Raw genomic sequence first — 23,075 nt, 5'->3', positions numbered from 1 at the left:
TGTCGTTTTCATCAATTTCATTAACCATATCCAAATTTTGGTTAAATTAAAGCTAATTTCGTCTTTTTACTTGGTGTGCAAGTTTTAGTGAGTAGCATGTACACACTCGCACCTCATCTCCCTCATAAACCACCACCCCCTTGTCCACCGGCCACCTCGGCCACCCACAGTAGCCCCACCTCGTGATACCCCTTTCTTTTCTCAAAATTCAATTAGAGGTTCAATTGGAAGAAAAAGATTGAATTTTGATATAGTATGATTCAATTTTTCATGAATTATAGTGAAAATGTTATAATAGAGGGAGGTTGTTCATCATCATCACATGGGTCTGGTTTGGGATCCACAAAGGAATTATCATCATCTTCATTTTTATAAACGGTATTTTTAGATCAAGACCTAGAAGAAAAAGAAGATTTAAAAAAAAATTATGAAGTCTTTTCTTATCTATTCTTCTCTTAATCTCTCACCAGTCCCAAACAAAAAAAAAAGTGCTTGTGGTAGCAAGACTGACACTACAATCCTTTCTACACCTATCCCACCGGAAGTACAACTGGGGAAGAACAGTGTTGACATCGCCATTGTGGCATCACCTACACAACCAAAAGCATTCAAGAAAGATGTGTTTGTTGTGAAACATCCAAAGAGTCCTAGAATTGATAGATACCCAGATCAAGAAACGCGTACATTGACTGATAAAAAACCGCTAATTCAAACCCTAATGCCGACATTTCCATATCGCCGACAACCAAGTCATCCGAAGAAAACAAAGAGTTCTCTATCAAAACCACCATCAATTTAAGCACAATAAAAAAATCCCACATCCCTACCACTGTGGTTTAGGTGGCCCGACAGTTTAGCCACCGCTGCCACATAAGAAACACTCACCAGACGAACTCAACCTAATCAGAGAAGAATATACACTTGAAAATATGGCAAAAAGTTTTCAATGCTACAATTATTCGGTCTAAACCAAATTCAATCACACAAGAAACTCTCTTCTTCAACGAATTTGAAGATAGGGGTGGGGTGGGATTTATACATATTTTTATTACTTTTATTTAAAATCAAAAGAAAAGTTAAAAAGAAAAAAAAATAAATAGGTAAAAGTTTACATGTTATCTATATGTTTGAGGCTTGAAAATGGTGTTATGGGTTCATTCTAATGTTTTTTCAATGTAAAAGTTAGGATCTTGATGATTCAACAAGCCTAGATCTCATCATCAGCCGCCATTGTCTCGTCTAGGTTACAACAAGTACATTTCGCACCACTTTACGCAGGTGCATATAAGCACGAAAAGTAGTTTACTAAACACGATAGTTCTAGCGGAAAGTATTAATACACGCTAAATGTTAGTTAGGTGAAAACCATGTCCCCGTGAAAAGTAACTTTTCGCATGGGATGGTTCCACGAGAAAAGCCTCACATTTCGTAAGGAATTTTGTGCAAAAAGTTGACAAAGCTTGTATATAAATCTTTGACCAATTGACTAAGTGTTCAGGGGTCGAGTAGTTTGGCATATCTAGTAAGGAAGCTAACACGTTCATGTGAGTTCTAGATGTTCATTTTAGATGTTTTTGGACCGATATGCATACATAAGGAATGTTTTCATTGAAACGATTATGAACTAACGATAGATATAATGTGAATGAATTTATGAATTGTTTTAAATTGTTTATACCTATAAAACTATTAGTGTCACATGACGGTATTTTTCAATGTTTTGAAATGAATAATCTGCTAAGTCCCCTCGAGGATGAATGGTAATAGAGTTTTGGAACAACACTTTGGTTCAAGTAGTTAAAGTTGTTACAAGCGTTATAACAATGTTATGGACAAAGGGCCATAGTTATGAGCAGTGTTATGGATCAAGAGCCAAAGTTATCAATGTTGATGTTGTAGATCCTAGACATTAATATGCATGACTTGTATGAATGTGATGGTATAACCGATATCGTATGATGTTTTCTTTTCATAAAGATTCTTGCAGTAGCGGTAAGGTTTTCATATGCATTTCGCGCCAAAAACAAGACGTGTTTACCGATTTATGATGTACGAAATGTTAATATAAAACTAGAACTCACTCAGCGAAGTAAATCTGACTATTTTCATGTGAGGTTAAACAAATCTTGATGCTTGATAGAAGTCACTTGACATGGAATGAAGACTACCCTACCCTAATGTCTAGCATCCTATCACCAATAATTTGATTGTTATAACTTTGATTTTTATGTTCAAACTTCTATGACTTGATGTTTTCTATTGCGATTGTATGGCATTTAGCAGTTTAAGAAGTATGATTTGATGTTTCTATCCAATTATGAGGTATCCCGGGCTTGGGGCCTTACACGAGAAGTCTCCACTGGGGTAAACAAAAAACAAGTCCATGAGCTCTTTGTCATTTAACTGTTGTCGGCATCATTGCCTAATCACATCACTACAACTTCACCGTGCACACGACACCGAAAGCTAGAATCTTCCTTAGTTTTAAAATTTATTCGAACTTGTAGTGGAAAGAAAAAAGTAAGGTTCATTGGTTCACTCTACTCTTTTGTGACTTTCTTGACCAAAAGGCTTGTAACTTAACGATATCAAGGTATGTTGGTAAGATGTTCTTTCTCATGTGGTTGAGGGTTCAAGTTCTATGGTGGACATAAGTGTAGATTTATTAGTAGGCTTAGAGGATGTAAAAGAAAACTTACTTAAATTTGCTTTAGCTAGTTTTTTTTCCCGGTAAATTAAGTGGCAAGTTATGTGATAAGAAAAGAACACTACACTTAAGGGGAACAATTTTCACATATGGAGGATCATTTGTCCTGTAATCCACTATGAACAATGAAACCTGAAAAGTCTGAACAGTGATCAATCTTTTAGTAATGTGGGTATGTAGCTTTAATCTACATGCATCTTTCAAAGTAATGAATTATAAAGCAACACATGAAAATTGTGATTTCTTAGAAATTGATAATATTAAATGAGTGTTTGGTATCATCTTGAAACTTTTACATAACCCGCATTCCATAAGGGCGACAATCTATATCTCCCTCTCCCTTTTAACTTCCATTATTCCAGTTTAGTTGTCTCTAATAACTTGAAAATGCGGAAAAAATCTGATGTTAAAACAAAATTGTTTAGACTTTTTAAAAAATATACAAAATTACATGTTATTAGAGAAAACATAAATTAATTAAATGTAAAATGAAAATCAAATATGTAGGAATATGTTGCCTTTGCCAAGGGCGGCAACCCCATTTGTGTAAAAGTTTCATACATTTCAACATTACTCTTTTTCTAAAAAAAACAAATCGAAAAAGAAAATGTTCTTTTGCTAAAATAAAGGAATTCAAAAAGGAATAAAAGATAGATAACACATGAAGTTGTTTTCTTTTTCATTTTTGTTTTTTTGCCAAAATAATGCAACACAAAAATAAGAATAAAACCCATGGTATTAGCTATTAAGGGGGGTTTTTCCAAATTTATTGAATTTTCCCCTCAATTGGTGTATATACATTATTGTCTACTAGAGATGAATATGATTGGGTGATTTCGTTAGTGACACGAAGATACTCTAGTGGTCCATCAGTGATTTAAAATTGTCGTTAAAAAAAAAGGTTAATCTAAAGATTATAAATGAAGCCAAAATGCTGGAAAATTGAAATTGTTCGCCTGGTTATGAAACTTACTTCCTAAATAACCAAGTAAAACTTCTAAATTAAAGATTCATGCTTTTAATTAAGGAAATCAATCAAAACTCATAAAACTAGGGAAAATCGTTGAGTTCGAAATTAGGATTCAAGATAATTAAATTTAGATCACCTATGGCGTCTGACACATGATCCGACCTGTTGAGTTGTTTCCCGTCATTTCTTATGAGTCTTAACTCCTGACGTAACTTAATTCGTCGTCGTTCAATTGCTACGCGTACGTGTCTTTCTTCTTTTGAATCAAATACATCCAAAAGTGGGTTATGAAGCTTCAATCCACATAAGTCTTTTCAAAGCAATGTGTTATGAAGCAACACAACACCTGATGAAAAATGCTTTTTGCCAAAATCCCATTAAGATTTCTCATATACTCTAAACAAGAAAAGGAAAACCGTATATGCACAGTACAATAGGGGTGACTATATATATGTAGTGGAATCTTCTTTTTTCTAAAATGTTTTTGCTTATTATGGTAGTCCATTTCTTTTTCTATAGTGAGCACTAAAAAATAGGCCAGCACTTACCACCACAATTTGTCCATTGCCTGTTTATATTGCTTTGCCAATATTATTCAAGAAAGGTTTTGTCATATATGGGCCCTTTCCCACCCTCTTCTTCAATGTGACTGATCCTTGCTTCCTGTCTCCACCAATATATATCTATTTCACTTGATATTTACTTTGACAAAATACACCACATAACTCCAAACTGCCTAATGCTACCATTTTATGGCATATGCATAATCATTAATAGATATATTTATCTTGGTGCAATGATAGCTCGCGTTGTAGGTTTTGACGTATGGCCGGTTTGAATTCTAAATGGCCATTTTGTCACAGTGCATGTATATATATAAAGTATATGGGTGATCCGTGTTAAACTCATAATCTTAACTCAAAAGTATATATATAATAAGTAGGATTAGATATATCTTTAGCAATTTTTCACGTGTAGGTTGTACTCACCACATATATAGTCATATCCTTAATTTTCCCAAAAACAAAAAGTAAATTTTTTCCCTAAAAAGATGGTCTAACAATTATAAATCTACAATATATGATCAACAAGATGTGCATGCAGTTAATTAACTAGTTCTTCATCTATATTATTCCAAAAAAATAAAGTAAATAATTTCTCTAAAAACAATGGTCTAACAATTATGAATCTACAATATATGATCAGAAAGATATGCATGCAGTTAATTAACTAGTTTTTCATCTATAATATTCCAAAAAAATAAAGTAAATAATTTATCTAAAAAGAATAGTCTAACAATTATAAATCTACAATATATGATCAGAAAGATATGCATGCAGTTTTTTTTTTTTTTTTTTTTTTTTTTTTTTTTGAACGGCAAATTTGGATCACTGACGGACCACTGGAGTATCATCGTGCCACCAGCAGAACCACCCGATCATATCCATCTCCACTAGGCAATAATGCCTATATACCAATTCAGGAGGAAACCCAATAAATCTGGGAAAAACCCCCTTTGTGGGAATCGAACCCATGACCTAATGGTCATAAGCCTTATTCCACCACCAAGATACCACTAGGCTATAATGCCATGGGTAATATGCATGCGGTTAATTAAATAGTTCTTCATGTAAAATATATTACTTTTTAAACACAAGTTTGCATGAAATAATTTGTTAATAAGTTGGTACCAAGATTGCTCAGTATATATTCTTTGTATGTCATAATAAGAAAGGTTTAATGTTTTATGTAAAGATTATTCTGGAAAACGTTAATTAGGAATCCATATATAATAAAATAGTTGAAAGTTAATTCGTTTAAAAACGTATCTTTTTAATATTCTTTTGTTCCATTTGACATGAAGAGACGAGAGTATAATGCTGTATGGATTAGAGCATAAGATCACAAGGCATCTAAAGATTATTATATATATTCATGTTGGTTAGTTAGGCCTTGTTCTATCATCAAAATGTTCGATTATTATATCGTATGAACACACTTTAGGGAGCTTTATTTTCTAAATGTTTATAGAATATTTCTTAAGAAATTGCTTCACTTATCCGCATCTGAAGTGGAAGTGGGCTTCTGTTCTTTAAATTATAGTGTTAAAAAGGTAATGATGGAAGCTTAGTTACGCCAAACAATCACTAATATAGTAATATAATTGCATCCACACCAAATAGAACAAAAAAATATCAATTAAACAACCCAATAAAAGAAAAAAAGAAACCAAAAGGGATGCAAACATTGCTCAAAGAGTTTATTTATTTATGACTACATATATAGTTAATAATTAAGGCACCCCATTTGGTGAATCAAATCAATGAAGCAGATTAGAAGAGTTTTTAGTGGTGGAAGTTTTAGAGGATTGAGCCCTGAGATAAGCAGTGGTGCAAGAAGGAACAAGAACCACCTCATGATCATCATCATCATCATCAAGATCTCTCAAAGTGTTGTAAGTTCTAGCAAGTTGTGCTTCACTAAGCATCTGCCTTAGCTCCATGGTTTCTTTCTTGAGCCTATCATTTTCTTGGATAACTTGTTCATGAGTCTCGGAGAAGCGGTTGAGCTTGTCCATAAGTCCATGGTTCTCGTGCCTGAGCCGCATAACCTGCGTACACAGCTCGTCTAACTGCTTCTGTTTCCTCATCCGGGACCTCCTAGCTGACTCGCGGTTTGATATCATCCTCCTTTGCTTCCTTTCATTGATGATGCTCATCTGGTTCTCATCAGCTTCATCAGAAGTGCTTGAGTTATTGTAACTTAGAGACGAGGATTGCGGGTAGCAATCAACCATGGGTATTTGAGGATATGGACTAGGTTGATGATAATAAGGTAAGGTTGTCAGTAAATGGACAGAAGGTGACATGTCGTTTGGGAATGAAGTGAAGTTTGTTGAGAAGTTACATGAAGGGTCTTCATACTCATGAGGGGCTAAATAGTAATTTCCCGCCATCGCTCTCGAGTTTTTTATTCGCTTACAAATCAATATCGATCGTGGAAGATTGCGTTTATAGCTAGCTAGGGTGATGAAAAAAGAGGATGAGGATAGAATGGATGAGGAATGAAGGGGTTTTATAGGAGGTGAAAAGTGGCCAATATGAAGCAAATGGCATGTATAATGGCTTTGGCTTACGATAGCAAGAGTTTATTATTTGATTTTTCACAAAATTAGCTTTTTAAGAATGATGACTTCTATGTTATAATGCGTATGATGTATGCTATTTGTGATTGGAGGTGTGTGATACAAAAGCTACTTTATTTAAGTAGGCCCTAATTTCCTCATCTATTAATTCCATTGAAAATTTCAATATTTTGGACCATGATAAACTTCACTTGGGTCACAACTAACAAGTCTAGCTAGTCAATCATTTGATTGTAGTCTTTGTATATATACTCCAGATAAAAGAACAAAAACTTGACATCACTGGCAAGATTGCAAGAGTGTCACTCCTAGGTTGTTTACATCTACTTGAAACACACAAACAAACTTGAACAATGCGGCTTCTAGGTTTTTTAAGCTAAAGTAGTAACATCGTTTTTGTATCGTGGAATAACCCAAAGAGCGGTTTGAATTAACCACTACATCAAACCAGTTCCATACCTGGGTCTGGAGCCTGGGGGGTTGCTCCGAGAAATCCTTTTTCTCGTCCACTCAGGGGGTGCAGACACATCTGAGCGGATTGCAGGTGACCTTTAGAATGAAGTAAAGAATCGGAGAAGATTGATTAGAATGTTGTTTACGTTGGTGAAATTTGTAAGATTATCCGGTCAAGAATTGGAGAGAATTGATTAGAATGTTGTTTACGGTTGGTGAAAATTGAAAGATTATCCAAGTTCCAACATATAATCATTTTGACCTCAGCAGTCAGCATCTACCTTTGCTTGCTACTATTTAGCACAAGCATCGTGCACTCAATGATGTGCCACTAGTGACAGAAAGGAGAATTTTACTTGTTCATTTGTAGACACAAATTCAATCATGATATCCTATGTTTGGTTTGGAAAATGGGCTCTTTTTGTACCGTATATATATATATAGATATATAGTTTTAGATGGATTTGTCTTTCTGATTGAATGTACCTAAAGGTATATATCATCTCATTATTAGTATTGAAAGTGAACCTTTTATACGGAATTTATGTTTTTTACTACTTTGTTCTTGATTTATTTTCTTGTTTATATAAACTTTCATGGTATATTTTTAAATAAATCCAAGTATTTACATCGAGATAGATCCGAAATGTCCCATATACATAGCTAAATATGAATAAACATAAAAGGATAGTAAATAAAAAAAATAAAAAAAAATAGTTTACAAGAGTGTTTCTTTTTATGCAGGAATTTAGGCGGTTCACTAGATAAATGTGGTCAAGCTTATGTAACCAAAGGTTTTATTATTATATCGGTTTTCATTACATCTTTACAATTACATAAGATTTGATCTGTTTTCTTCAACCAACTTAGTAATACGAGATTGACATTCCATACAAGCAAATAATTATGTGTAATCTTTGTTTCATGGGTGGCAATAAACAAATCAGTCTTCACAACCTAACATTTTTGAAGCATGCATGTTTATATGATATGAGAGATGAATATTATACTAACTAATCTAGCCCATATTAAAGCAGGGAAACAAAGCTACAAACAAAGGACAACCCTAAGCACAAGTATCCTTACAATTTTTAATTGATTTCCACTTTTTATACTTATAGTATAGATAGAGTTAATTTTCATTTTCGTCTCCGTTGTTTGTCTAATTATGCTAGTTCAGACCAAATTTCAAATTTGTATCATTTTCGTCCATGATATTCTGAAAAGTTGTAGATGAAACCAATAACATCATATACACATATTAATTTCCATGACAACCTGAAACTTGTGATTGGTAGTAAAACACCGATTCTCTCGCTGAGACATAATTCTATCTGGATAGATTCTCTTTTTTCATTATACTTTAATTTATAATACTAGGATGGGGTAAAATAGAAACCACCTTTAGATGCGAGAACCGTAGGAACCATTATTCATAATAGGAGTCAAGATTGTATTTCCATATTTATGCCAATTGTAATTATTCTAGGGTTTTGTAAATAACTATATATATTGAATGAATGAGAATGGAGGAGGCAACTTAGCCTTTACTATCGAAACCTAACATGGTATCAAGAGACCAGGCTTGTTAATCGCAGCCGTCTCCTTCGTCCCTTCCCCTCCCATCGCTTCTGCTTCGCCTCTCATCTCCTCTCTTCTCATCCCACACCATGGATACTAAGCTTCATCCTGCCTCCACTGTCAATAATATCAAAAGCCTTATCCCCGTAACCCTCGAGATGGATAGCGGCCTTTATGCTTCCTGGAGCGAACTTTTTCGCCTCCACTGCCGTGCATTCCAAGTTATTCAGCATCTGTCCCCGAAGCCCACCGCTGAATCGTCTTCGTCAAAGGAACCTGACAAAGAGAAAGACAAATCCACCCAACCAGTCGATGACTCGTGGGATCGACTGGACGCTATTGTCTTGCAGTGGATTTATGCGACCATATCAAGTGATCTTCTACACACTATTCTAAAACCCAATGCTACCGCGCACGAAGCATGGGTGGCTCTCGAAAATATCTTTCACGACAACAAAAGTTCCCGGGCTATTCACCTTCGGCACAAGTTCTCCAACACACGTCTCAGCGGCTTTCCGGATGTTTATGCATATTGTCAACAGTTGAAGGTTCTTTCTGATCAACTCGCAAGTGTCGGAGCTCCAGTCGATAATCAGAGTCTTGTTCTTCAACTCATCAGTGGGTTGAACGAACAATATGAGGGAATCGCCACTATCCTCCAAAATCAGGATCCTCTTCTCAGCTTCTATGATGCTCGTTCTAAACTTATCCTGGTGGAATCTCGTAAAGCTGAGCAAGCCCTTCAAGCATCTCAAACCGCCGGTACCGCACTCAACGCCAACGCTTCTCGATCAACTACCAATACCCACGGACCGGGTGACTACCGCTCCGACGGCCAATATGGTGGTCGCGGCCGTGGACGAAACTCGCGTAGCAGAGGACGTGGCCGAAACTCGGGTCGCGGGCGTGGTAACAACAGCCATAGTTCATGGCCAAACTGGAACTCTTGGACAAACCCATGGACTACACAGTGGGCCGCCCCTCCTCCTTGGGCCTCCCAGCAGTGGGCCGTACCTACCCAGCAGCCATGGGCCAGTCCGCCACAGAATCAACAGTGGGCCGCCCCTCCTTGTCCATACCCGACACTCAACCCCACTCCTAGCGGTCCATTGGAACAATGTGTAATTTAAGTGTGGGGGGGGGGGAAGCTAACACTTTGAAATTTTGCAAGTCCTAACAACAAGCCTTACACAAAACTCTATTGGAACCGCTAAACACCCAAATTTTTTTTTCAAAAATCCTTTCATTTTTACTTGTCTAAAGTTTAAGTTAGGAATCACAAGATCAATAAGGTTATATTTTTATAAAATTTACAACCGAAAGCGTCGTGATACAAGAACCAACATAAGAAAATTACGAAACGGCATAACAAGTCTAGTTAAAATTTAATTATATATACTTGATCACATTAAAAACCCATTCTCACAAAAGTGAGTTTTGAGCCTTTATTGAGCATACAAATTTACATCTTTAGACTAAATGCTCATTTTTCGTTTCTTGTGTGAATAGCCGCTTGGTTCTTACAACTCTAGAACTTGCCACGACGATTCATTCCCGGTCCTTACCAACTTAAACCCAAGTAAGTAAGTGATGGAGGCATTAGGACTAACCATTTTACTTTCTACACCATTATTTTTCAATTTTCTTTTACCACCTACCCAAAATCCCCCTAGTTAACCCCTTTGAGCCTAAACCTTTCATTTCATTACCCTAAAAAACCCTTTTTACCCACCAAAAACCTTTTTATTTTTCACCCTTTATTTTAGTATAAAGCTCGGTTTTTCGCAAGCTCGTTCTTTTATGTGACTAAAAAAAATATATATATATATATATGATGATGAAGTTAAAAACAAACAAAGCTATACAAACAAAAGCTTGTTTGGAGGAATACTTCAAAATAAAAAGTCACAAAAAAAAAAATTCGAAAAACCGACGCTTTTTACGCTTTTCGCCCTTTTTACTAACCACTAACCCAACCACCCACCTTTAACCCAAGCCTAACCCTTCACCCAAAAAGTCCTCTTGATATTTACAAAGGTAAAAAGTTAAAAAGGAGGAGGATTGATTGCTTGGCAAGCCTATGGTAGGCGTGAGTTCCATGCCGCTCTCGAGTGATTCACTAAAAATACACCTACGGCCGAGTGTTGAGTGATTTATTCCGTGAGGTATGTGAGCTTGTATATAAATAAAATTTTAAAAGGCATGTTATGCCCAAATAAGTAATTTATCCTATGAGACGTTCTCAATAAATCATAACGAATAGAATTGTGAATAAATAAAAATAAAACCTAAAAAGATCTTTGGATTCCCGACACTCTATGACAAGCCAAAAACTTTCTCTTCTACCTATTCCATTTGGGAGTGTAAGCCACATTTTAAAGAGTTTTGCTTGAGGACAAGCAAAAAATCAAGTGTGGGGGTATTTGATGTGTGTAAAATGCAACATATAAATCACATCAATTAAGGCATAAAACTAACCCTTTTTAAGTACTAATGTTGGAAAAAGAGTGTTTTTGTCTTCCTTTTGTATTTTCATGATGAAATGAGCTCAAATTCACAAAAGAAGCAAAAAGACAACTAATTCTAGCATAAATACAAGAAAAGGAATAAAAGTAGACTGCCCGGACCCTCAACGGCATCCTCCAAAGCAAAGAAGAGAAAACAGAAGCCTGAACACGCCCCGTGCTCAGCCAGCACGGGGCCGTGCCCAATAAGCAGCATAAAAGACAAACTGGTAGAAGCTTCCATTGCCCACCACGGGGCCGTGTCCAGTGAGCACGGGGGCGTGGTGAAAGTACAGCAGGCGCATTAATTGTAATTGCGAATTACAATTAATGAGGAGAGAGAGTGTCAGACGGGCACGGGGGCGTGTCCAGCGGACACGGGGCCGTGCCCAGCCTTCTGTTCAGCCTATAAATAGGGGTGCTTGGTTTCATTCCATCTCATCCCTTGGCACACCACCTCTCTCACACTCCATCCACCACCCACCACCACCATAACACCATCATCCACCACCATCATCCATTGTCCATCGTAGAGTGTGTGAGTCGTCTCGGGATCCAAGATTGATCGTAAGAGTTCTTGACAATCAAGGCCATGTTTGCCTAAGTCTCTTACATCACTTGGTGAAGACAAGTGTTTAGTATAATACTTTTTATTTTTAATCTTTTGCACTTTTTATTTGGTTTTGTATTAATGACTTTAATAACTAGTTGCTTATGTTGAAGGTGATCTTTCCTTATCGTTTGTCCGTGGTGTCTTGGCATTATTTTACTGTCTATATAAAATAAAAGATTTTCACCATTCATATCTCCACGGTCTATATGGAGGTATGTTGGCTACCTGGTCGGGGGTTAAGGGAACGGTTTGGTAAGGGTCTTGCCCTTGTTCAGCGTTTAGAGGTCCTGCTTGGGACCTGGGTCAAATTTAGTAGGATCTCCTTCAATGCCCATAGGTATTGGATGGCGGGGATCCAAACTCTTTGACCCCCTCATAAGTTAACTACTATTAATAATATAACCCGGCTATTTAGGACTGTATCCCTGCTGACTCAGACTACTTAGCCGAGGGTAACGTCACCGCCAAAAGCGGGGCCTACCATAATTTGCATTAATAACTTAATTCATTATCTTCCAATAATCCGACCCTTTAGGATTGTATCCTTGCTGACTCAAACTACTGGGTTGAGGGTAACGTCGCCTTCAAAAGAGGGGCCTACTACAATAACTAAGATAATCTCTTAAACAAGTGCAAAAGTGCGAAAATAATCAAAGGTTATACTAATACACGAGTCGGATCCAAGTGATTCATCTTGTCTATCTGTTTTTATTTTTATTTTATTTTTCAGCATTTAGTTAGTTTTTATTTTCTTAGTTTAAAAAACATTTTTCTCACTTTTTGATTTGATTAGACGTTGAGGATAAACCGGTATTAAAAGCTCTTGTGTCCTTGGACGACCTCGGTATCTTACCAACACTATACTACGTCCACGATGGGTGCACTTGCCCATATGTGTGTTTAGTGTTAGTAAATATCGTGATTTATAAATTTAAAACTTGGCTAAAGGTGTAAAAAGGGCTTAATTATATATCTAAATTATATACACACCAACACACATCAAGTTTTTGGCGCCGCTGCCGGGGACACAAGGATTTTAAGAAAGTTAGGAATCAACGGCCTAATCATATTTTTATTTTTCTTTTTAATTTTTAGGATTTTTCTTAGTTTTTCAGCTTCTGCAGAGCTCAGCACGGGCCGTGCCTGGTCGGACACGGTGCCCAGCGTCGTTACTGGCAGTTTTTAGTTTTCCAAGTTACAGAAGGCTGACCACGGGGCCGTGTCGGTGCAACACGGGGCCGTGTCCAACGTTTCCGTTTGCCAACAACAGATTATCATCTCTCGCCACGTCGTCTTCGACGAAACAACGTTTCCGTTTGCCAACAACATTTCCCCCACACCCTCTTATGACTTTCTTCAAACCACATTATCCCCACTGTTGTGGCCATCAGTGGAGTTCCCCACGGTTAATCAACCATCAGCCCAATCACTCCACTCACCCCAATCGCACCCCACTAACACCTCGGCCCAAACACTTACCCCTGTATCGGCCCAATCCCCTACTTACACCTCGGCCCAACCACCTGTTACCCCTACATCGGCCCACACATCTCCGCCACATACCCAATCCAGCCCACCTACGCAAACTACCCCTATGCCTAACCCGATACCGGCCCAGCCTACGCACACCCAACCTGTTCGCACCATGCGGACTCGTGCAATGGATGGTATCACCAAGCCCAAACGACATCTTAATTTACACTCTATCACTGCCTCACCTCTCGTTCCCCTTCCTAAAAACCCATCTGAGGCCTTGTCCACACCGGTATGGTATCGGGCCATGACTAACGAATTCGATGCTCTTATTAAAAATGACACTTGGGATCTGGTCCCACATACACCGAACATGAACATTATACGCAGTATGTGGCTATTTAAGCACAAATTTAAGTCGGATGGTACATTAGAAAGATACAAGGCACGCCTCGTGTGCGATGGTCGTTTACAACAGGTGGGTATTGATTGTGGCGAAACGTTCAGTCCGGTCGTCAAACCCTCTACTATACGTACGGTTTTATCGATTGCTTTATCGCAATCCTGGCCCGTGCATCAGTTGGACGTTTCCAATGCGTTTCTCCATGGGAAGTTAAATGAAACAGTATATATGTATCAGCCAATGGGTTTTCGCCATAACAGGTTTCCGGATTATGTGTGCCAATTGAAAAAGTCATTATATGGATTGAAACAGGCTCCAAGGGCGTGGTACCAACGCTTTACGGATTATGTGTTGACTTTGGGGTTCCAACAAAGTAAATGTGATGCTTCCTTGTTCACTTTGCATGATGCTGCGAATGTCGCCTACTTGCTTCTATACGTTGATGATATCCTTCTCGTCACATCAACGAACCAGCTTCGACATCAGTTAATGGCTTGGTTATCCAACGAATTTGCTATGAAAGACCTTGGGCCGCTCAGTTTCTTTCTCGGGATTGCCGTAACATGCCAAAATAACACGATGTTCCTTTCTCAACAGTCGTATGCCGTGGACATCATCGCTCGGGCTGGGATGCAATCTTGCAATCCCGTCTCTACCCCAGTTGACACGCAATCTAAGCTCAGTGCTCACTCTGGCGAGGACTTTCATGACCCCACGCTATATCGCAGTCTCGCTGGAGCACTACAGTATCTAACGTTTACACGAGCCGACATTAGTTATGCGGTTCAACAGATTTGCATGCATATGCACGCACCAAAAACGGGCCATTGAAACGCATTAAAACACATCATTCGATACATTAAAGGCACCACTGCATACGGTCTTACACTAGCCCCGTCCATTAATCCATCTCTCTTGGCATACACCGACGCGGATTGGGCCGGCTGCCCTGACACTCGCCGTTCCACGAGTGGATATTGTGTCTATTATGATGATAACTTGATCTCATGGTCGTCTAAACGACAACCCACCATCTCTCGCTCTAGTGCGGAAGCTGAATACCGTGGCGTTGCTAATGTGGTTGCTGAAATCTGCTGGTTACGCAATTTACTGCTCGAACTTAAAAGACCTCTCACTCGTGCTACGTTAGTGTACTGTGACAACGTCAGCACTATTTACTTATCCGGTAATCCGGTGCAGCATCAGCGTACAAAACACATCGAGCTTGACATTCACTTTGTACGAGAACAAGTTCAACGAGGTCAGGTACGGGTTCTTCATGTGCCTTCCCGTCACCAAATTGCTGACATCTTCACAAAGGGATTGCCGCAGATACTATTTGATGATTTTCGTTCCAGTCTAAACATTCGGCAATGTGACAACCCTCACTAAACCAGGTATCCGTACGACTTAATTAACTATTAATTGTTGCTTAATTACTGTGCTTAACTGAAAATACTGATGAACTGCTACTTGACTGTTGATACTTGTACATATCTGCATCATACCTTGATTTCCGTCACTACATTATTTACTTACTGAACTCTAGTGACAAACATGATGCACAAAAGCACAGTAGCATTTGAACGGATAATCTATTGAACATGCTGATAAAGCCAGCATCAGGCAGACACTGCCTCTAAGGGCCTGTATGAGCCAGAACTATTTTACTACACCCATAGTGTGTGTAGGGATACAAGGGTTGTAGAACTGCGTCTCTAGGAATAAGATATAATGATTGGATGTGCCTAAAACGTACTCTAAGCACAAAACACAGCACTTTTATTAACATACCAGCTTCTAGCTAACTAATAAAGTGCCAAAACATGAGGAAATATTCCTGACACTTTTGGAAATAAATTGTGTCACTAAAAATATCATTTAAGACGCTTAAAAGATTACTTAAGCACTTTAACGGATTACTATCCAACCGAACAACCGGACTATACCCGGAACATAAAAATATTGCCAAAAATATTTTTAGTCTTTTTCTGAGCCAGTTAGGGTCCCTGATTACCCTAACACCCGCATTATAACGCATCACACCACTAACCGAGTTAACCCCTATCTAACTTGGTTTAAAGTAACTAGTCACTAACTATATAATTGAAATCAAACCGAATGACCCCCCCCCTTGGCCGATCGGTCACAATGTGACCAAGAAGAGTACACCTTTGATTATTTTAATGGTTTATGTCTAATATCTAGAAGACATACTAACCATTGGATCAAGAACTTAATTTTGTCTATAAATACCTTGCCTTAACACATAAGATCATAACTCACCATAATCACCAACACACTCTTCTCTCCTCTCTCCCTTGGCTCTCGGCCGAACCCACACCCTCATATCCATCCATTTTTCGATTCTTGTTCATCCATTCCAAGCATACACAAGCCTTTCGGGTCACGTATTAGGAGCCTCGGAGCAAACGGAAGTGGAAGGACCTCATTACCTCGCTTTTATCCACCTCACTTTCGCCTAGATTCTTCCCTAGCCCCGATCTAGAGGTATAATGCTTAAATCTCATTCTCGAACATATCTAAAGTGGTTAATAAGAATTATAACGGTTAAAAGTCAGAAACATGCATTTTGAATCTTTAAAGTTTACTAAAAATGCAAGTATTGTTGGTTAAAAGATCATAAGTTGTGTAAAAGTTGTAGTGTTTGAAAATGGTGAATATTGAGGCCCGATCTACGTTGTGGTGGCTCGGATCATCGTTTAACCCGACTTTGTTAAGATCATAGATCTTGACATAAGCTTGTTTCTATCGGTACGAGGGTTAAAAGGTGAAACTCTACCACACGAGAAACATGAACTTGTGTAAAAGTATTTTTACTAGTAAAATGGTGTTTAAAACTAGCGGATCTACGTATGTGCAAGTGGTATTTTCAAAGGACCAAGTGTCGAGAAAATCATGTTTTATAAAAAGTCGGATGACAAACTAATGAATATGATTTTACAAACCACAAGTGTATAAACACTTGTGAAATAAGAAGTTTCGACAAAATAACAATCTTTGAGAAAGATGACGGGAAGTTGTAAAGAATGATTTATTCTAAAAACGGGGTTTTTACAAGATTAAACTATTTTATGCAAAGATCCACCAAATATAAGGAGATCTACACTATAGTTTTCGGAAAAACTACAAGTTCATGTAATAATGCGATTTACATACTAGTCGACTAGTTTGATGTGTCGAAAATTGTTTGATTGAATCAAGAAATTGTTGAAGTGGTTTTGTAAAAGAAAATGATACGCTTGAAAGCGTGGCCACCTCCAGTTACAGGGGAAACTCTGGCGAAATTTTTCTAAAATCTAACACTTAGAATTATTTACAAGTGTTAAACTATTTTTGAGATGTTTTCAAAATATATTTCGCCATGACTTTATTTATTAAATAATCGGAGGTGGGATTTTCACAAAAACTAAACGTGATAAATATTTATTCGATAAATATATTTTTCACCACACTGTTTATGATTATTTTGTGAAAATATATAAATATTATTTTTAGAGTAAAAATAATATTTACAAACGTTGACGAACCCAAAATAATACAAACGCTTACACGACGAACATATAAGTTACACCGGTAATTATTATTACCACTTAATCGTTAAAACGTAACTTACGCTTTATACGGAAATGCTCATGAACGCGTATTTTGTCAACATATTATTTTGGAAAGTATTAAGTGAAGAGAAAATATAATATTTTTGAGAAAAATATTTATATTTTGGAATGAGAAGTAAAAATATATTAAGTGGGACTTAATGAGATGATACAAATACACATGTATTAAATCCCCCATCCATGGGAAGGAAATTAATTACCAAGTATATACAAGGAACTGTTGTCTAACTGTTTCCCAAAACTTAAACTATAAAGCTAAGGCACGGCCATCCGTCTAATAGAATTAGCACATGTAGGTCGTTGCACAGCTGCCTGACATTCGGAGTACTTGGTATAGCGACGCACTGACTGTGAGTTCATGTCCCCCTTTTCTCTTAACTGTTTTCAGTTTTCTAAACTGCGGGGGTGAAATACATGTTACATTGATTATGAATACTTTATACATGGTATGGTTAGCGTAAGGAGGTTTGTTACTTTTAGATCATGTGAATGGGTAGGCGGAAACTTGAGGTCATTAATCCTCAGGGTAGGACCGAGGGGCAGGAGCGGTAGATCTATTTGGGTGTAGCGAGCCCAGTCCCAGGTCCAGCATAACGGACCTTGGGATGACTTTGTTCCCGACGCATAAATTTGCTAGGTTTGAGCCTTCCTACTTGCATTTCACACATATCAATGGCCTTGCAAACCATTGGTGATCTCTTTTTCCTTATTTGCTACATACCAGGGTTTTTGATAAATACAAAGGTTTATTTACTCACTTTCGCATGAACTCGCTCAACATTATTGTTGATTTTTCAACTTACATGTATTTCAGGGAATTAAAGATCTGGCACGGTATGGCATGTTTTCCGCTGCATTAGTCACCGAGGTCATCCAGGGTTTGGGGAATGTGACTCTTTCCTGGACAAGTCACAGTCCTCGAATCATGTTATGTTATGTTATGTTATGTTTAGGGTTGTAATGTTTGTGGGACAAGTTTATGGTTGATAGGGTGTTAACCCGTTAAGACAATGTTTTGATATTTTTATTTTAATGGATGATCTTGCATATTTTTAATTCATATAGCTTTGTTATGATTAAGCTATGGTATTAAGAAGTCACACCAAATTAACCACGCTTCCGCCAAGCCAGGGTGTGACAGCCTGGTATCAGAGCTCTGATCATAGCGAACTAGGATTCCTTCTCGAGTCTAGACTATGATCACTAGGGCTCTCACGAAAACATTTTTACTGCATACCACTTAAGTCCAGATCCAAAACCTTTTTATAAACAAATGTTGAGCGCATTTTATTTATTATTTATAGGCTCAGTCTGGGAGGCTGAGGCTCGGTCTGGGAGGCCGAGGCTCGATCCGATGGATCGAGGTAGTTGTCTAGTGGGACTAGGGAGTCAGTCTGGGAGGCTGGGAGAATTGACTAGTGGGACTAGGGAGTCAGTCTGAGAGACTGGGAGGCTAGTGGGACTAGGAAGAGCAGTCTGGGAGGCTGGGAGAATTGGCTAGTGGGACTGGGAAGAGCAGTCTGAGAGGCTGGGAGGCTAGTGGGACTAGGAGAATTATGTGATTTTTACTTGTTGACTTATGTGTTTACCTGATTGTATGACTGATTATTTGTGCATAATTGTGTTTATGTTACTGACATCATGAGTCACCTGTGCCATGCGACATGTTTATGCGTATGTGACTCGGACACCACCGGACCCCTACCTATCGTATCTGATGACCTCCCATCTTCGGAGTATGAGGTGCATACATCTGATTCCACTAGCACAGATGACGACGACTTCCAGCCCTTCGCACTACCCGAGGGTGCTGATGAGCCTGCGGATGGCCCCCCTGCTGAGTACTTACCCCTAGTTGTGATTCCGGCTCCTATTCCTTTAGCCGTCTATCCCGCATATGACTTGCTGCTCGACGCCGAGGCTGACGGCGATATCGATTTGTTTGAGGACGAGCCTATTGAGGATGAGATTCCGGATGCAGCCCTTCTTCCCGCTGGCGATCTTCTGATGATCGCTGACGCCCCTGCTGAGGACTCACCCGCACATTCACCGGTCCCAGACTCCTTTGAGTCTGTGGCATCCGCACCTTCTCACGAGGTGAGCGCACAGCACTTTGCACACGACTCGGATCCTGACCAGGCATCCTCAGCTGCACCTATTCCGAGCTTTGCATTCGAGCATGACGACATAGAGGATTCTGATCCCGTCTTTCCTCCGGGATTTGACCCGGATCACGACATTGAGTATATCCCGATGGACCAGCCCATGGAGGATCCCGCTGATCCCGTTGACCCTATTGATCCTGAGTTCGACTTTGATATGGCTTTTGATGACCCTGAGCCTGCCTTGGCCCCTGAGCAGGCAGCTGCTCTAGATCCTATGCATGAGCATGACCTGGTACATGCTGGCGTTCCTGTTGAGCCCATTATAGCTGACCCGCTTGTTGGCGATCTTCCTGTTGATGATGTTCCTTTGTTAGTTGGTGATTATGTTATTGCCGATGATCCTGTTGTTGATCCACCTTTGGTTGCTGATATCCCTGTTGACCATCCTCTTGATCATATTGCACCCGTTGATCCTGTCATTGCTCCATTTGATCCTGTTCCACTTGAGCCTGAGCACGCACTATTTGCTGACCACATGGATCCACCCGATGAGGATGCTCAGCACGGTTGGATACCTGCTGACGAGGACGTTCCACCTTTGCCCCCTCAGATCCCTGTTACACGACCTATTGATTTTACTTTTCAGGTTCCTCAGTTCGTACCTCCAGCGAGGCCTGGAGAGGGCTCTTCAGCCCATCCTTTTGGGCACGTACCGATGTCTATTCCCTTCATGCCCCAGATGTCATCTGTTCCACCCTCTACTTCACCATTTCATGTGGCACCATTTGACCCCACCAGTGAGCCTTTGCTTTGGTCGACACCACCAGCCATGCCACCTACTGAGCCATACCATCCGTTTCATGTGGGACACACTATAGAGGACGTTTTGATGTCCTTCGTTCATCAGCACGAGTCACACACGCAGCGTCTCCAGGAGCTCGAGAGAGCTCAGCTGCCACCATGTTCATGCCATGGTCAGATACACTCCCCTCTTCAGCCATGTCGATCATTACCCCCAGATTTTGCTGCTCGTCTCTTTACACTAGAGCAGCAGGTTGCCTCTGTCATTCGCACTCAGCAGGCTATGGAGGAGGACTGGCTTCAACTACGCCGCTTGCTTTACACTTACTTTCCCCCTCCTCCGCCGCCATCTGTATAGAGCTCATCAGTACGGCTTGTGTAGACGTTGGTGAGAGGACCGCGATTGCTTTTGGTTGCATAGCATTTTGGAGACTACATGATGATACTGACTTTTGACACATACTTGATGTACTTGTTGTATTTGACACTGATTTGATATAGCTTTTGGACAGGGATGATGTAGCCCCTAGTTGATTGATGTATGTATGACGCAATGACGTACTGATACACTTACGTTGTGGTCTCGATATATATGGCAATCGCAGTATTCTCATCATATTTGATTCGCTTGATTTCTTATTTACATTTTTATGACATGGGATGTTGTGTGTATATTTTTGTAACATGGGATGTTGTGTGTATATTTTTGTAACATGGGATGTTGTGTGTATAATATTTGTAACATGGGATGTTGTGTGATTAGTATTTGTGAAGTATTGATAACATGAGATGTTATGTGCTATTACTATTACTATATACGTACACGTTACTATGGCCTGACCAACGTAAACACATCTTTAGAAGATGCCGCCAAGACGTCAACCTCAGCCAATGCCCACTACTCAGGACGAACTACAGCAAGTCATTGCTGCTGCTATTGCTCAATATGCTGCCTCTCAAGGAGGAATGAGTGGAAGCAACTCCGGCAACACGGGCAACAACAACAATCCACCTCATGGTAACCCTAAGTCATTAAGACATACCATGACCTGAATGGATTCCCTTAGCAAGAATGCTAAAGCCAATCATATGTTATAATGTACGTGCAGGGTGCACTTACAAACAGTTCTTGGACTGCAAGCCCGTAAACTTCGATGGCACAGGTGGTGCTGTCTCCTTCGTCCGCTGGGCCGAGAAAACAGAATCCGTACTTCGCATGAGCAAATGCGCGCTGGATCAACAAGTCACTTACATCTCAGGGCTATTTTTGGATGGAGCCCTATCATGGTGGAATCTACAAGTCCAAACACTTGGCGAAGCAGCTGCTTACGCACTGACGTGGACCGAGCTGAAAGAACTCATGCGCAAGAAGTACTGTTCTCGCGCTGAAATTCAGAGGTTGGAGACCGAGTTCTGGCATCTAAAAATGGAGGGTCCTAAGATAGCAGAGTATGTTCAGAGGTTCCACGACTTGTCGCATGTGGTACCCTACATGGTTACACCTGAGTTCAAGAGAATTGAACGCTTCATTTGGGGATTAGCTCCTCAAATCATCAGTATGGTGACCTCCTCCAAACCTGCAGCTATCACTCAAGCCATTGATTTGAGTGTGGCTCTTACGGAGGAGGCGATTCGTTTGAACAAGTTTGATGAAGCTGAGCCCAAGAAAAAGGAGACTCATGTGGAGTCATCTGGAGGAAACAAGAGGAAGTTTTCAAATTTCAAGCAGGGCACCGGGATGGTGGTTAAGAAAGGGGAATCGAATGCGCCAGCTCAAGATACAGCTGGTGGGAGAAAGAAAAGTAAGGGATATATGGGTGCACAACCCAAGTGCAACTCATGCCAACGACATCACTCTGGTCGTTGTGGGTTAAAGGTTTGTGAAGCATGTGGGAAGGCTGGCCACCTGAAGGAGACTTGTTGGGCCACTGCTGGCCGGGGAGGCCAAGGAGGATATGGGAATAGGAACAACCGTGGTGGTGCTGGGAACCGCCCACAAGGAAACCAGGGAGGTGATGGAAACCGTGCCAATCATGCTAACCAAGCGGGCGCCATGAATCGAAATCAGGGAAACAACCAAGCGGGAAACAATGGTGGGAACGGGCAGAGGCCCGGATGTTTTAACTGCGGTGATGTTGGGCATTACAAAAGGAATTGCCCAGAATTAAACCAAGCACGCGGAAGAGTTTTTAACATGGAAGCCAGGGAAGCACGCCAGGATCCCAATGTTGTCACTGGTACGTTCCCTGTAAACCAACGCTATGCATCCGTTTTGTTTGATACTGGTGCCGATTACAGCTTCGTATCGCTAGAATTTAAGAATATGCTTGGTTTAGCCGCTAGTAAATTAGATATTCCATACTCGATCGAATTAGCGAATGGGAAGTTAGTAGAGGCTAACGAAGTGATTCGAGGTTGCGTAATCGAATTGGGAGAGCGTGAGTTCGCTCTGGATCTACTACCAGTCCAGTTGGGAAGCTTCGACGTGGTAGTAGGGATGGATTGGTTATCGAGTAACAAGGCCGAGATAGTTTGTCACGAGAAGATTATTCGTATCCCGACCGATGATGGTGAGACCATTGTTGTTCATGGGGAGAAGCGTGAGACGCCGTTAAGGATGATTAGCTGCCTGAAAGCGAGAAAGTGTTTGCAGAAAGGATGTGTTGCTTTTCTAGCACACAT

At 39.7% G+C, this 23,075-nt stretch overlaps 1 protein-coding gene across 1 annotated transcript; it reads right to left on the bottom strand.

Annotated features, from left to right (window-relative positions):
* Positions 1 to 5,808: 5,808 nt before the first annotated feature.
* LOC110914945 (basic leucine zipper 43) lies at positions 5,809 to 6,735 on the bottom strand. Its single transcript, XM_022159546.2, has one exon. It carries the CDS (start codon positions 6,631 to 6,633, stop codon positions 5,998 to 6,000), a length of 636 nt encoding a protein of 211 aa, XP_022015238.1. The 5' UTR covers positions 6,634 to 6,735; the 3' UTR covers positions 5,809 to 5,997.
* Positions 6,736 to 23,075: the final 16,340 nt, after the last annotated feature.

This window comes from Helianthus annuus, chromosome 16 (assembly GCF_002127325.2).
Source record: "Helianthus annuus cultivar XRQ/B chromosome 16, HanXRQr2.0-SUNRISE, whole genome shotgun sequence".
NCBI lineage: Eukaryota > Viridiplantae > Streptophyta > Magnoliopsida > Asterales > Asteraceae > Helianthus > Helianthus annuus.
Note: the sequence above shows the minus strand (reverse complement) of the source record. Positions and strands in the feature narration are given on the sequence as shown.

Excerpts from the sequence above, each read along its gene's own strand:
- LOC110914945 (XM_022159546.2), bottom strand. The coding sequence starts at position 6,633 with ATGGCGGGAAATTACTATTTAGCCCCTCATGAGTATGAAGACCCTTCA.